We start from the raw sequence: 15778 nt of genomic DNA, 5'->3' as shown, positions 1-15778 counted from the left end.
CCAGCCATCTGAGCGTTGCACGTAGTATGATGTTTCAACGTTGGCTCGTTGTCAAATGTCCGTCTAAGTCGGACTGATGTTGCCCACATGGCTCTCCAAAGTATAAGATCTCACATATTGCCATCTGTATCTTGAAGTGCTTTACAGAGACCTACCTGCCAAAGTATCCTGCGAACGAAGATTTCTCAAACAGGGAGTTCTAAATATGAAGATTTCAAGCACTCTCCTTTTTGCCCTCATAGGTCTGGTGGCTTCTGTACCTACCGAGGTGATGCATATTCCCGCAGACATACAGGAACAGAGGTTGGATACCATGAAGGCCGATGGGGTTGTTGAACGTGATGTAAGCTCTATTGTGGAGCGTGATACCACTGGCATGCGATCGGTTGCCTATTTTGTCAACTGGGTAAGCTTTTTCACAAAATCCAGGGCAGCGGATATATGACTAACATCAATGCAGGGAATCTACGGCCGCAACTTCCAACCAGCCGATCTTGATGCGTCCAAGTTTTCCCATATCTTATACGCTTTCGCCAATGTTCGCCCGGAGACTGGTGAGGTCTACCTGTCCGACACATACGCTGATCTCGAGAAGCACTATCCAACAGATTCCTGGTATGTACTGAGCTTTGCCTCCAGGAAAGTCACATTCACTGATGCGATACTAGGAATGATGTCGGAGCTAATGTCTACGGCTGCATCAAGCAGTTCCAACTTATCAAGAAAGCAAACCGTAAACTTAAATTGATCATGTCTATTGGTGGTTGGACATACTCCACCAATTTCCCCAAAGCCGCTTCTACTGCAGAGGGGAGACAGAAGTTTGCCGACTCTGGTGTCCAGCTTGTCAAAGATCTTGGTCTCGATGGTCTCGACATCGACTGGGAGTACCCTGCCGATGAGACAGAAGCAAACAATATGGTCTCTCTGCTGAAAGCTGTTCGCAGCGCTATGGATGCTTACACCTCGCAATACGGTGGTAACCGCCTCCTTCTCACCGTTGCTTCTCCAGCAGGCCCCAGTCACTACAATGTCATGAAGCTCAAGGCTATGGATCAGTATCTTGACTTCTGGAACTTGATGGCCTACGACTACTCTGGTTCCTGGGACTCCATTGCGGGCCACGATGCCAACGTCTTCCCATCATCAAGCGACCCCGGCAGCACCCCATTCAGCACCAGCAAGGCCATCAACGACTACAAAGCGGCTGGCATCGCTGCCAATAAGATCGTCATGGGTCTTCCGATCTATGGCCGTTCATTCCAGAGCACCGATGGTCCAGGCAAGTCGTTCTCTGGCACTGGTCAGGGTTCTTGGGAGAATGGTGTGTGGGACTACTCCGACCTCCCCAAAGCCGGCGCAGAGGTCTTCAACGACGACAACATAATGGCCTCCTGGTCATACGACGCCGGCAAGAAGGAGTTCATATCCTACGATACCCCTCACATCATCCAAAAGAAAGCCGACTGGATCAAGTCTCAAGGTCTTGGCGGCGGAATGTTCTGGGAAGCCTCATCTGATAAGACCGGCAGCGACTCTCTAGTAAACACCATGGTCAACACCTTCGGTGGCACTGGCTCCCTAGATCAAAGCGAGAACACGCTCAAATACCCTGCATCTAAGTACGACAACATGAGAGGGGGTTTCTAAGCGTTCCTTGACCTAGTCTGACATCTTAGTGTGCGTGCACCTACAACATCAGCGGTTGAGAATTTGAGTGACAGAACTTAGCGGGCGTAGCGGGAACGCAACAATGCGAGCAAGGCGTTATGAGTTATTTTTTCTTTGTATTTCCTTAGTTTGCACTTCTCCGTTCGTTTCTTGGACATACTTCTCGTTGGTGGCTTGGTGTGTTTGGACGGAGTATATATGGTCTTGTGCGGTGCACATGAAGGGTGGGTTGGAGTCAGTTTGCATGGTCTGCATGTCGTCTTGTACATACTGGCCTGTCCAGATCTTTTTGATAGTTACATGAGTCTACGATTTACCATATATGACATATTATCTTTATGTTTCGTTCGCCTCAATATAACACACAACTTGGAGGCAGATAAATTCCTTGAAAGCAGGTCACTTCTCAATGCAACAAGTATCAGCCAGACCTTGGGCGAGCCCAAACAGACATATTTCTCGACGAATAGGAGCATGATGATAAGCCGTGCTTAGGTCGTGCTATGTCCTATACTGTTGAGAAATTCGTCCAGGGGAAGCAGAGATTAGACTCTGCAAGCAAACTATGAACGACTTAAACACGACTAGTCTGATGCTCTTGCCAGTAATTTCAATCTGAGGGCATTTTAAATGCTTTATTTAGCAAGCAAGACGATCACATTTATGGCCCAGGTAACCGCCACTTGTCACAGCCAAATGGTTATACATATAGCTCATCTGAGATACTTATTTCCGAATGTGTCAGGTCATAGATCAATACTGAATATGTCGCTAGGAGCACTATTCTGGTCTAGTCATATCATGACGTTGGCGTTCTTAAGCTACTTGAACTCATCGTTGGTAGTATCTTCAGTCTTGTCTGCGATTGCGTCGTGGGCAGCATCGACCAGTGGAGAGAGTCCTGGATCTTTCATCCTATGATGAAGCCGTGATGATGTTGATGGATAGCGGACATAATCAATGTAGCAGCTTCAGAGTCAATCCTGGCGACGATAGGAAGCTCTGTTTCTGGGCATGAATTAAAAGACTCATCTTTAACAGCTTAGTAAAGGAATACCGAGACTTTGGGCCTCCGCACAGCAATTAAGCCTCCGTGGGCGGTATTACTATCTGCAAAGATTAGCTGGAGGAAGCCGGTCTGTGGGGTTTTCTCACGCTCCATGACTGAAACTGTAAGACAATCTTCCCTTCGCCTGCGATCATGGAACATTTGTGCCATGAAAAAATGGTGTACCTCATTGGGAATTTGCATTGTCAGCTCACACGTTCCAAAAAGCATGGAAAAAAGTGTTACCTACCATGGGGTAATCAGCTAGGTCAGAACCTGGCTTGTTGGTAGAGCTCGCTCTTGCAGATCATTGTAATCCAGAAAAATATACAGTGTCGGGATGTTTTGCCATCTGTGTAACCTGGACAGGGTCCACACATTCAAAGGTATAGCTGACATCTTTGGCCTATCCTGGGCGGGTGCAGCAGTCTCATGAACCATGGATTGTTAGTAATGCTCCAACGGGATTCAAGTATATCCCATAGCTTTTTGCTCATAAAATTACCTTGGTGCTCAGCATTGTGCGCACCTCTCTTTGAGTGAATCTCTTTAGCCTTGAACGGACGAACTTTACCCTTCCAACTTGGCTCATACCACCAATTTTTGACAGCTGCAACCTCTTGGACGGACTGGGTGTCTTTAATCTTGGTATCCGAAGGGGTGGTCGTGATTTAGGATAGGGTTGTGTATCAGTATATGGAATGGTAGGTGTATGAGGGTGTCCAACAGGTTGTGACCACTAACTGTGATTATCAGTGTTTCTCCTATAGTAGATTTGCTCTTCCATGAAATATCTTCAACTCGACTAGTACGTCATGCTCGGTTACCACATATCAAATGGCTGATCTGTCTTGTCAAATGTCCATGACTTTGTCCGGTACGATGGAACTTCGTATCAAGCATTGCAAAAAAAAAATATATATGAGCCCAAGGGGTTGTGTAGCGTGTCAATGCCTACTTGAACACATGATATCTGTCTCAGTTGCTTTGAAACGACCGAATGCTTGAAAGCGTCGCTGATAGTCGTCAAGCCCTGGTAATGGACTGCATCATAATGAAGCTAAGTTCGATGAGTTGTCTGATCGTCTACGCGCAGCCATCAACACAATCGAAATCGCCAGTGTACGCAGTAAATATGCGGCCTGCACACGGATATATATCGGCGATCGGTATCCCCAGTCACTTGCCTTGCAGAAACCCATGCCCAACTGTGAACATACGATGTCTAGTGGTTGACGATCGCTTAGCATACTACAAGCTCTGCAACGCATACAGCACTGAACTCCCGCCAATGCAGCGTATCGTCATCCGAAAGGCTTATCCGTCACGAGTTTGAGTTCGTGGGGGTTACGCGGATGGGAGAGTGGCCACTCGACTTTCGATGTTCGGGGTATCGCAAGACGTACTCAAGCGGGGCTTGAGATTAGTGCGCATTGAAATAACCACTTCCGCGGACGTTGTATTGCGGTAGCAGCCTCAAGATACTGGGTGGTGGGGAGCCTGGTACTGTGACAGCAGCCTCCCCATCCATGCCCTCCGCGGCCTCTACGGGTGCGCACTTGTGGTGCATGAAATGCACTTCGACGATACTCGATCGGACGAACACACTGGTGAACATCGGAAAGATACCGATGTGCATCTGTTGCTATCGCTGACGTAGGCATGAGAGCAGTGTGATTGAACATTTCCATCTTGGTCTTGCCTGAGCATTTTCGTATCAACTTCTGTTAAAAATGAAGAAAGTCCTTCAAAATCGTTGGAAGGTGGCCAAGGCATCATCCTCGAATACTCCGATTTCCAATGGCAGTTACCACAGGGCAGTCGATAAAAGATATGAGGCAGAAATTTGTACGTGTATCCCACCTTAATTGTGTGTTCAATGCTTACCCCTTCCAAGGTGAAGGAGACACTATGGCCACGCATCATCAAGCCATGGATATTAGTCCCTTTGAGTATCGTGATATTGCTCTACTACGTCGTCGCCCTAGATGCCCTCATTAGACTGGGAAACACCGTTTTCCCATCTAGTGTCGCTGGCCTTCTCATACTGTGGTTCGGGATCATGTTCCTTGACGTGGTCCTTCCCAAGCCATGGATGGAAAAGGTACCCTCCCCTTGCCCGCAAGTCAAATCACCGCCAGACTAACAGTACTAGGTCCTCGCTGTCATTGATATCGGCACCGGTTTCTGTCTTAGGACTATGAATCTGTACTTCACATCTTCATTTATCCTCTTACCGCTCAGCCCTGCCATTAGCGGTGGTGAAGTCGGCAAGATGATTGTCGTCTTCATCGTCGGGTATGTGGCGCAGTATGTTGTCACGGCATATACCTCACGGCTGTTGCAGCTTGGCATGAAAAAGGTGCGACGAAGCGAATTTGTGGCGACTGAAGATGAGGCTGAGTCTGAGACTCAAGACTCTCTGCCAGTGCATGAGCACGACACTGTATCTGAGCGCATGGCCGAGGACGAAGAGAAGAGGGCTAGTGAGTCGAGTCAAGCGCCTATGTTGAGTGAGCTGGGTTCTCAAGCTTCGAGGGAGCTTAGTGTGGAGAAGGGTGAGAAGGGGAAGGTCCATCGTACGTGTCTCGCGCGGATGCGATCACGAGATAAGTCTTTAGCACAGGTGATGTTGGACTTTGTGAAGGGCTGGGAGGTGCATACATGGGCGTACCTGTTCTTCTTTGTGTTTATCGGCATACCCATCTACTATGCGACAGGATATACGATGCCGATCTTCCTGTCGCTGACGGTGCTTTGCTTTTTGATGGCGAATGCTGTTCCAAAGGTATGTCTTCCTTCCATCTTGACACCAACTTGAGAAGTTACTGATGCCCTTCGCAGAAGATCCAGCGCGTAGCACATCCGGTGCTCGTTACTGCGTTGCTGGTCGTGCTGCTGTCATGGGTCATCTTGTTGACGAAACAGCGTTCCCTTCAAGATGGCCTGAGAGATTATAAGACAAATACATCATACATACGGTGCGATTTCCTTGTCAACCATGCCAGACGTCGATCACTGACCTGTAGACCAGATACTTCAGAGGCGAAAAAGGTCTGCCACTCCCCGGCGCCGGCGACATCCTGTCCAGCATGCTCGACGCCAGCATCGTCGCCCTGGCCATGCCCATGTACCAATACCGCCGCGAACTCTGGTACTTCGTAAGTCTCCTATCACTTCCCACCACCCATATGAATCCATCTCTGATTCCATCCTGTGCAGTTCGTCGCCATATTCATCCCCAACCTCGCACTCGCCCTGCCCTCCCTCTTCATCTACCCCATCGTCTGCCACGCAATCGGCCTCTCCCCTGCGCGCGCCCTCGCCTTCGCCCCTCGCTCCGTCCCACTTTCACTCGCACAAGTCTCCGCCAGAAACCTGGGCGCCGACATGAACGCCATCTCGCCCATCGTCGTCGTCGGCGGGATCTCGGGGCCCATTTTCGGGCCCACGTTGCTGTGGCTACTGCGGATTCCACAGGGTACGTGTTTTGTCGCCTTCCTTCCTTGCTTTCTTCCTTTCGCCTCCGCCTCCTCCGTCCCCTCATCACAGTTCCCCTAAACATTCCTTACCCCTTCCATTCAGTTCAATATATGATAGAAAACAAAGCGCTAACATCGAGAAAAAACCAGACGACTACGTGACGAAAGGCGTCGTCCTGGGCGCTAATAGCTCCGCGATTGCAGTCGCGATGCTACTCGACAAGGACAAGCGCGCTGCTGCGCTCGCATCGCTGTCAATGAGCATCTATGGCATCCTGTTTGTCGTGCTTACGGTCATTCCGCCGCTCGTTGCATATGTGAGAGGACTGGTTGGGCTTGCGCCGCTCTGACAGCGCCTCGATCAGCCGTGACACGGCGACAAGCACAATCCACAGATATCCATCCATCCCGTACCATCCCATTTCTTTGCCGTGCGGGAAACAGTACAACAAATACCCGGTACGTACCCCAAGCACAAAAGCCGCGAGGTTTTGGGAAAGGTCAGATTTAGGGGGCGGCCAAGAAGAGCACGCATGCAGGAAGCGGGCCGGGCAATTCCTTCCGTCTCTCCATCCGGTCCATCTAATCCAGCCCTTGTCGAGCCAGCTAGCCAAAAGCAAAGGGGCCAGCCAGGCTCGGCCGAGTGGATCCATGTGGCGTGCCCGCATCCGTCCGTACCTTGGTCTTTTTGGCGCAACGCTTCGCACGCGTTGTGCGTGCATCACTGCATCACTGCATCACACGTTACCTATACTTCTCTTATTCTCAAGACCTTATATTATCCTCTATATGTTTAGATATAGCTCCTCATAGATATTATTAAAATACTTCTTGACTTAAATCTGTAGCTTAAAATATTGTCTAATCATTTTAAATGTACCTGCATATGGATTTGCACCACTACTGGCCTGTCTCTCTAGGTAAGGCGTAGTGTGATAGATACACACACACATATATATATATATATATGTATAACAATAGTGAGAGGAAGTCTGGTAGAGTCCCTTTTTGTTTTTACTGTTTGGAATGATCAAAATACCGGACCTTCTTCCTCTTTCACAACATCGTTCTAGGCGAACAACAACGTGAACTGTATGTATACACTGCACATTGTACATATGCTTCAACGAATCATCATCATCATCATCATCATCATCATCATCATCATCATCATCATCATCATCATCATCATCATCATCATCATCACAACAAGACACCATAACGCAAGATAAGGGTTATATTTGATTGATTGATTGATTTGATCGATGATAAGTTATCGATTGATCCGACGCAATATGCTACTACAAAGCTCAAGTAGTCATTTGGCGCCCTAATATTTTGATTTTCGTCGTCTACTTCTTCGCCTTCTGAATTCCACTGGCACTCCCGATTTCCTGCGCAAAGTCGACCACATTTCACGACTCGGTGCTATGGTGTGGCGGAAACATAACTTCCATCACCTGCGACACCTCTCGGATGCACTGATACGCATGTTGGTAGTCCTATTTCTCCAAAGATGGCAGACCGTGCAGGTCTGAAAGAATGCAAAGCGGGGTATGATGTGTGAGAAAGAGCTCAAACAAGTCACTGTTCGGAGCCAAATTTGTACAACGAAGATGTGAAAAGTGCCGGAAAGAAAAGATCCGCACGTGGAGAGGCTGGTCGTCCGAAGCGTGCAATGTTAATTACGAATACCGACAACAGCAGATGCGCAGATGGGCAGTTAGGTCCGAGGTATAATGTCGTGAGGCCGTAATTGGTCGTAACGAGATCAAAGAACCACAGATAGCCGTCGATAGACAGCAGAAGAAGTAGCAAACACAGATGCTGTGAAACAGAATACCCCCTCACCGTGTGGGGCTTGATACGTCAAATCATTATACATCTTCGGTAAATTTAGAGCCGCGCGAGCCGTCGAGTGATGGGTGGCTGCGACCAAGCGTACCTGCACGTGGGAACGGGTGCGGCGACAACGGCGGGCTGAGCGTAGATGTGCCACTGGTATGAGCGCCAGCTCCTCCGACTGGAGCAAATCCATAAGGAGGGTGCCGAGGCTCGTGGACGACGGGCGTTCGAGCCGGACCCGGCATCATCATCTCTTTGTCTTTCTCTGGGGATAAGCCAATGACGGCCGCACCCGGTCCAGTGTCAGGGGATCCGCTGTAGAAGCCTTGACTGTCACGATAGTAGGAACCTTGCGACAAGCTCTGAAGATCGCGAGCCTGTTCCATAGACATACCAGGGCTGAATGCAGAAGGAAGCTTACGACCTGAGACACGCTGGAAGCTACGTTCAGTGCTGACATCCGTCTCCTTCGATGCTCCGGAGAATCTGTTGAAGAACGCGGCAGCGGCAGGTGGCATGAAGCTTTGTCTTTGAGACATGGCAGTGAGTGGACCGGTGTCCCCACCGTCGCCTTCGTGTAGCTGGACTGCACCTCCACGGCGTTTCTGCTTGATGTAACGAAGAGCTATCAAAAGTGCTGCGAGAAGCAGAACAAAACCAGCTATTCCTCCAACAACGCCACCCACAAGTACAGGAGTGCTAGCAGTCTCGGTATTGTCCGTACTGCCACCTGTGTCTGGTGCTGAGGTCACGGAGCCACCAGGAGCGCCAACAAGACTGGGAGCGATGGTGGTATCATAGTAGCTGGAGGAGGCAGAGGTGAACAATGCGCTGGATGACGTTGTGGTGATGGTGGACGAGTGGTAACTTCCTGTGGTTGAGCTGTTCAATGATGGCGTCTCCGAAACAGAGCTGATGTAGCTAGATGTCTGCGATGGAGATGTAGGTGTCACCACTGTAGTGCTCGAAGACATAGAGAGCTTTGAACTGTATGCGGCACCAGTCACATCGTTTGACTGCGTATTATTTTCGCTGGTACCAGCCGTTGGAGAGGCCGCAGTGTTGACGAAAGTATTGAAAGGGTAGGGTGGAACTTGAGGCATTGAAGGTACGGCAACTGTAGGATACTGGGGTACCGAAGGAACGACGAAGTCGGTCGGGAATTGAGGTACAGCCGGTACGGTGGGCAGATCAACAGAGATGGTATTGCCGTCAGCGTCAACCACGACGTTCTTGTTGACGTCGACGGTTTGAACGTCGACTACGACAGCCGGCTTGCGGGGTTTGATTTTCGTGTCGAGTACTTCAGACTCATCTCTCGCGATCTGCAATCTGCTCGATTGACCGGCAGGAAAACGAGACAATAGACGCTTCCTAAAGTGTTTCTGGTCATTGCGCGCGCGGAGTCTGGCTGAATTGGTGTCTCGCGCGTCGAGTTCGGAGAACCTCTGCCGCTTCATCGGAGGCTCCATCCCTCCTTAGTCCCCAGGAATATCAATTGTTGAGATGTGATGAGATATTCTCGATGTGTGAAGCGAGATTGGTCGAAGAATATTATTTCGATGGGTGCGAACACGGTAGATAATCGCAAAGGATAAGGAGCGTTTTGAGTTCGGACGATCTGCGCAGAGCGATGGCGAAAGTGATGATTTGACGAGTCACGAAGTCTGTGAAGCAGCGAATGTCATCCTAAGTGGATTGAAAAGAATGGACGCCTGTCGAGAAGGAGCGACGGGCAGTAGACAGAAGTCTGGCTGTTGAATTTACAAGATCAGCGGGTGGGACCTGATCAGGAATGGGAAGGGGAGCCATAGGCAACTACTCACATCAGGCTCTAAAGAGGATTGATGCAGCATCCGTGAGAGGGCGATTATAGAGCAAGTTAAAGAATGTGTTTGCGCTTTTCGAACCAGGTCAGCGGACCAAAGGTGAGCGATAGACGTGGAAGGCGAGTGCCAGGATCGACCTGCAGACTTGAAGACAGACAGACGGACAGACAGAAGAGAGAAGACGCAGCGCACGGCGAGCGAGAGACGGATGAAGTTGAGAATTAGGAGAGTCCAACGCAGGGACGAGAGAAAGGACGAGGTGGAGGTGGAAGTAGAGGTAGAGGTAAGGTTGAAGGTTGAAGGTGAAGGTGGAGGTGAAGGTGTTGCGGCAAAGAGATAAAAGCGGTATTAGTGGAGGATTGTGTGGAGTGGAATGGATGCCCGTTTAGAGAGGAGCGCGGGCGGGCTTGTTGGCACTTTGGGGCATTTTGGGGGGGCATTCGGAGCCCACGAACCACGAACCACGAAACGCGCGACCAGAATTGAGAGCGTTGGAGTCTATCTAAAGTAGCTACTAATAAGGAGGGTGTAAGGTAGTGTCAGGTAGTCTACTTCCTAGCTGGGTACTAGTGGTTTGGCGACAGCGAATAAGACAGCAGGAAATGGCGGCCTGAGGTGTTGAGAAGCTGAAGAGGTTGAAAGTCTTGAAAGTCTTGACTGCGATAGGTCCGTGCGAGATTATTGACCCGTCGCGTATCCAGGCTAGCAAGGCAAATATTACTGTAATCATTGTATTTGGTGTAATCATCGTAATTGCTGTATTAATGCTCGCGTCGTGATTCATCCATCCTGAGATTTCGAGGCGTTCGTTCTATGTCCTATGAGAAATTCCTGCTCAAGTAACATACATTCCTGCCATCTGCACTAGACGGCCATGACATGAGCTCTAAATGTCTAAGGATCTAAGATGAGGAGAGCCGTCAGCTGACTGGTCAGTCTGTCGTACTATGTATTACCTCTAGCCCCTGGTCGTCCTGCATCGAGCCGCACCCGAACCACACTGCACCCAGCTCACAGCTCACACACCTCACACACCGATGCAGGAACAAAGACCGAACCAAAGTTTGACCCAACGCTCGTTCATCGTTCTCTAAATGCAAGTCACAGCCGATACGTAGTTACCTACTGCGCTGCCCTTCCTCGTCTACACCATGTCTTCTGCCTTGCTGACTGCTCGATCAGAAGAATGATGTGTTACATGACACTGATGCATCAACAACAACAAGCAACAGCACACCAACAAGGCGGTGGTGGAGGTGCGGCATGCATGCAACTGAGTCCGCGTCTGCAAGCAGTGCTGCCGTGTTCCATTGCGTCGTGGTAGTCTGACTCTGCCAGGTGTAAGGCGAAAAACCTTGGAATGCTGCCTGACCAGCGCATACCCACCTGCAAATGACTCCTTCTCTTCGGCTCTGGTTCTGACTCCTTTGCTGGGAACATCGATGCTATTCCACTCTTCCTCGATGTTTGCGACAAGATAAATAACGGGCTGAACCGTCGTTGTTGCATGTCCTGCCCTCTGATTCGCCAGGCTTGACTTCGGAGATTGTCTTGGAGTCCATGTAACCAGGTAGCAAGCAAGGGAGTCCCAAGTGCTCCAGGTAGAAGCGAACAGGCGCAGGCTTCGGAAAACAGACGCGCTAAACGGAAAGCCCCCGCCGAATCCTTGTCCGTTCATCTCACGAAACAAGCACCTGCCGCTTCCAACAAGGCGTCGAGCTTGTGCTACTGTATGTCTGACTACATTCCCCGGCTAAGGTATCATGATCTTGGTGACATAGAATGAAGCACTGAAGCACAGCATGGACATGCTTTATGCTGACCCAACATACTTCCCAGCTAATAGGTAATTAGCAGGTGAGCAGCTTTAAACTGACCGCCAAGGAACAGCTCCGACTGTTGATCCAACTTCTTCGCGCCTTTTGTCGCCTTCTGTTGCCCTACCACTCTTACCATCATCTATATCTGTTAGCTGCTACCTAACTAGGGTATGGCCTTACCCATGTCGCGCGCTAGTCCCACTTGGCTGGGCTGATAGGTAACACGTACTATTAAGTACCGGTACCGGGCGGCCTGTATCTTCGCGACTCGGGATACAGCACTATTAGGATGGGAATAAACCTACCATTCTTCAGAGTCTTCCGAAAGCTCAACAACAATCGTACATAGTATTGAATGTATAACGTTGGATAGCTATGTATTGATCCTGTCGGTCCTATGTCGCCATCGGATCACGCTATGCCAATATATCTATTTCATCGTCCAACTGACTGACTCTCACCCTTTTGGCACGATGACATTCAGACATGCATGCACGTATCGGCGCACGCCCTACGACACTTTGCACTGCATCCTGCATGTCCTTCATAGGACAAGGTGTTACGGTGAGCCAGCACAGATCGCCTTCCGTATTCAATTTAGATAGAATGCTCTCGGAAATATTACCTATCCTGCAAACCCACCTCGAGAAAAATCATTCTGAGGCACACACGTGGAGGGAGGATATGCTGTGGCGATGCACAGCCACATGCTTGGCCTACGCAATCTCGCATGGTGGCATGTGGCGTATAATACAGGTTGCAGGATAAGTCACCACGAATACGGCAGGCTATTTAGAAAATACACGCGTCCATTCACCCCTCTTCACGCATACACAATGTAGCTCAACATCGCGACAAACCATCCAAATGTCTCTGACTGCGCAGTGCCCACTGTTCTTCATGCGCCTTACCTTCGTGCTCGTACAATCTTCATAACACCTCGCATTCATTTACAGCTCCGTCAACTCCTCTTGAGCGGCTGGAATTTGAGCGCTTCTGACCATAAACTTCCTCCATTGACCACCCTAGCGCTTCACGTCCAACCAAGCCTACATCATGGCCGGTACCAATATGCCTCCGCTGCCTCCACGGGACAGCACACCATTAGATGCTCCTCCTCCGTACACTCCCTATCCCCATTCGAACCTCGAATCGCACGATCCCAGAACATCCTCGACCCAGTCACTCCTCCCAGAAGATGCCCCTGCCGGTCAACATAGGCGAAGACTACTTCTCGTCTATATACATGGCTTCCAAGGCGACGAGACAAGCTTTCAAAGCTTCCCGGCTCACGTCCACAACCTAGTGAAAATCTCCCTGGCTGACACCCATACCGTACATACAAAAATATATCCAAAATACAGGACACGCCGGGCAATTGAATTCGCTCGCGATGACTTTAGTGCTTGGTAGAAGCATACTCTTGCAGATATGGACTGTGCTGACGTTTGCTGCAGGCTCACGCCGCACGAACACCCAAACACAGATGTGATTCTGCTCGGGCACTCTATGGGAGGGCTCCTGTCTGCGGAAGTAATCCTCATACCAACGCAGTCCCCACACTTCGCCAGTGTCTTCCGTCACCGCATACTCGGATCCATCAACTTTGACGTGCCGTTCTTGGGTATGCATCCAGGTGTAATCTCAAGCGGGCTGGCGAGCCTTTTCAATCCAGCCGACAAATCGACAAAGGAAGGGGCAATATCTGAGACAGAAGCGCTGGGCACGCCAGGTAGAGCAGACACTTTGTTTAGACCCCCTCAAGATCCAGGTTATAATCCCGCTTTTGGGAACGACGTCAATCTGCCTGTCAGAAAGGGCTGGGAGGGTACCTTGCATTTCCTGAACAAACATAGAAAGCACATTCTTAAAGGAGGCAGGCAGTATGTAGCATCGCATCTCGAATTTGGTGGCGCCATGGCCGATTATTCCACCCTGAAGAAGCGATATCAGAGCATGCGGCCCTTGGACGAAGACGACCCGGCCAAGCGGAAGACTATGATGCGCACTCCGGGGACACCTCCGCGTGTGCGCTTTGTCAATTACTATACGGCGAGCACAGGAAGACCTAAGAAACCCAAGCCACCGAAACCTGAAGGTCCTACCATGTCAAACGAGGAGCACAGGGAAGGCAGTGTTGCGAAAATTGCGGCCGCAGATAGTACATATGATCTAGCCTCTCAGACGCAGCAGGTTACTATTACGGATACATTACGGAAGGATGAGGAAGAGGAGTTCCTCGCCAGTCTCCCTGCCGTCCCGCCTGCTCCGGTGGAACCAGCACCATTCGACCCGTCAGCGTACCCAAACCCAAGTGTGTTGAACTTTGCCAGAAAGACACACGAGCGTGAAGTCAATAGGTACAAACAACTTCTTGAAGATCATGAAATCGCGCTTGCGGAGCGAAAAGAGCTGGAAGAAGCCCTGAGATGCGATGCACGCGAGCAACGCAAAGTCAGCGAAGCCACGATACCCACCAGCTCTGAAAGCCAAGTCGCAACAGAACACAATGACGACGACGATGATGATGGCAGTCCACACGCACGCGTCATCGGTCAACCCATCACCAACACAACAAGCTACGACGGCTTCCAAGACAGCTACGTCGACGAGAACGACAGCTCCACAAATCTGCAAAACACCCTTGCTTCAACCCCTTCCATGCGCAGCACCGATACAGACGCTCAGTCACGCGAGACTCCTCCATCTGACGATACGCCCAAGAAACCCAAGCGGGACCGGAAATTCTGCATGCTGCCGTCGAAAGACCAGTACGGCAAGGTCGATCCGACCTGGGTGCGCGTGTACATGGAAGGTGTGGACGAAGTGGGTGCCCATTGCGGGCTGTTCTTCCTGAGTGCTACATATGAGCAGCTTGTGGGTGATGTTGCGGCGAGGATCGAGGGCTGGGTGCAGGAGGATATGACGAGGCGGCTCGTTGAGGGCCAGGGGTGAGAGGCGTTGATAAATGAATGGTAGTCAGGTACTACTGTACAAATTCAATCAGTATGCCAGCTTCCTTGCCACCCGGCTTTTTCAATCTGCTGCATGTCTGCAATCTCCAATATCTGCCCCGTCTAACGCTCTATTATCTCCGCCCCCATCCTCACCTTACACTCACACATAGCACATGGACCAACCGTGCATCTTCTACGCCCAACAAAGCTTCCCAGGTAATCCTACCACCCTCCTCCTTTCGTCGCTCTTCGTACTATAAGTTATCCTCCTCCCTCGTTACTCTTTTTCTCATCATATACTCTACCACCAACTGGTAACAAAGCCCCTTTTGCATCGTCCTTCCACCACAACAACAACTGTGGAAACCATATCGAATTCTAGCCAACGATTTAATAGTAGCCCTTTCTTTTGGGGGTAATTTTGGTGTAGGCAGTCTTGGTACAGTCTTTGTTAGTATCTAGCTTTCGCTGCCCGTGGACTGTCTCGCTATACTCGTGGTTTTATCTTGGTGGTGGTCTATGCTATAACTGGTTATGGAGAGTTGGGAGGTTGATGTGGTGTGTTTACATGGTTCGGTAATTCAAGAGGAACGGGGGAGGTGGGATCTGCACTCTCTGATATTCTCTGTTACTTGCAGTGGCTCATGCATACATTACACCCACCCTACCAGACTTGAGGAAATCATTGATTGATACAAACCATACACCGGGCGCCACGCACCATACACCATACATGAATCGCCCCATACGCACCTGTCCTGCTCGGAGATCAAAGTGCATCTACACGCATACATGTGCACATGTAGATACAGCAAGGAAGTCGTATGAACAATGAACACGACACTTCGGTGTAGATTGAGATATAACACAAGACTGAGACTCAGAAACGGCATATATGTGTCCGAGGAACAGGTACGTAGGTGAATGGCTAGATAGCTATTCTTATTTGATTGTATTTGATTGTATTTGATTGTATTTGATTGTATTTGATTGTATTTGATTGTATTTGATTGTATTTGATTGTATTTGATTGTATGTATGTATGTATGTATGTATGTATGTATGTATGTATGTATGTATGTATGTATGTATGTATGTATGTATGTATGTATGTATGTATGTATGT

General features: G+C 49.7%; 5 protein-coding genes across 5 annotated transcripts; 3 read left to right on the top strand and 2 right to left on the bottom strand.

Annotated features, from left to right (window-relative positions):
• Window positions 1-227: 227 nt before the first annotated feature.
• Window positions 228-1976, top strand: EJ05DRAFT_476294 (endochitinase 1 precursor). Its single transcript, XM_033743996.1, has 3 exons — window positions 228-406; window positions 461-615; window positions 669-1976. Exons 1-3 carry the CDS (start codon window positions 314-316, stop codon window positions 1648-1650), a joined length of 1230 nt encoding a protein of 409 aa, XP_033600470.1. The 5' UTR covers window positions 228-313; the 3' UTR covers window positions 1651-1976.
• EJ05DRAFT_374249 (uncharacterized protein) lies at window positions 1689-2028 on the bottom strand. The gene has a single exon (XM_033741177.1). It carries the CDS (start codon window positions 1938-1940, stop codon window positions 1728-1730), a length of 213 nt encoding a protein of 70 aa, XP_033600469.1. The 5' UTR covers window positions 1941-2028; the 3' UTR covers window positions 1689-1727.
• Window positions 2029-4519: 2491 nt separating this feature from the next.
• EJ05DRAFT_538274 (uncharacterized protein) lies at window positions 4520-6973 on the top strand (the record flags this gene model as incomplete). The annotated part of the gene is made up of 8 exons (XM_033749440.1): window positions 4520-4567; window positions 4617-4823; window positions 4875-5298; window positions 5341-5507; window positions 5564-5700; window positions 5754-5880; window positions 5942-6200; window positions 6370-6973. 8 exons carry the CDS (start codon window positions 4520-4522, stop codon window positions 6549-6551), a joined length of 1551 nt encoding a protein of 516 aa, XP_033600468.1. The 3' UTR covers window positions 6552-6973.
• A 1105-nt stretch (window positions 6974-8078) lies between these two features.
• On the bottom strand, window positions 8079-9506 carry EJ05DRAFT_500533 (uncharacterized protein; the record flags this gene model as incomplete). The annotated part of the gene is made up of 1 exon (XM_033747010.1): window positions 8079-9506. One exon carries the CDS (start codon window positions 9504-9506, stop codon window positions 8079-8081), a length of 1428 nt encoding a protein of 475 aa, XP_033600467.1.
• A 3101-nt stretch (window positions 9507-12607) lies between these two features.
• On the top strand, window positions 12608-15113 carry EJ05DRAFT_374384 (uncharacterized protein). Its single transcript, XM_033741178.1, has 3 exons — window positions 12608-13104; window positions 13153-14966; window positions 15050-15113. The coding sequence occupies exons 1-2, from the start codon at window positions 12752-12754 to the stop codon at window positions 14648-14650; spliced, it is 1851 nt and encodes a 616-aa protein (XP_033600466.1). The 5' UTR covers window positions 12608-12751; the 3' UTR covers window positions 14651-14966; window positions 15050-15113.
• Window positions 15114-15778: the final 665 nt, after the last annotated feature.

The sequence above is a fragment of the Pseudovirgaria hyperparasitica genome (genome assembly GCF_010093815.1).
Source record: "Pseudovirgaria hyperparasitica strain CBS 121739 unplaced genomic scaffold EJ05scaffold_8, whole genome shotgun sequence".
Lineage (NCBI taxonomy): Eukaryota > Fungi > Ascomycota > Dothideomycetes > Acrospermales > Acrospermaceae > Pseudovirgaria > Pseudovirgaria hyperparasitica.
Note: the sequence above shows the minus strand (reverse complement) of the source record. Positions and strands in the feature narration are given on the sequence as shown.

Coding starts and splice junctions, on each gene's coding strand:
- EJ05DRAFT_374384 (XM_033741178.1), top strand. CDS start 12,752: ATGGCCGGTACCAATATGCCTCCGCTGCCTCCACGGGACAGCACACCA. Junction 13,105..13,152: donor CGCGATGACTTTAGTGCTTG/GTAGAAGCATAC, acceptor CGTTTGCTGCAG/GCTCACGCCGCACGAACACC.
- EJ05DRAFT_476294 (XM_033743996.1), top strand. CDS start 314: ATGAAGGCCGATGGGGTTGTTGAACGTGATGTAAGCTCTATTGTGGAG. Junction 407..460: donor TTGCCTATTTTGTCAACTGG/GTAAGCTTTTTC, acceptor ACATCAATGCAG/GGAATCTACGGCCGCAACTT. Junction 616..668: donor CACTATCCAACAGATTCCTG/GTATGTACTGAG, acceptor ATGCGATACTAG/GAATGATGTCGGAGCTAATG.
- EJ05DRAFT_374249 (XM_033741177.1), bottom strand. CDS start 1,940: ATGTACAAGACGACATGCAGACCATGCAAACTGACTCCAACCCACCCT.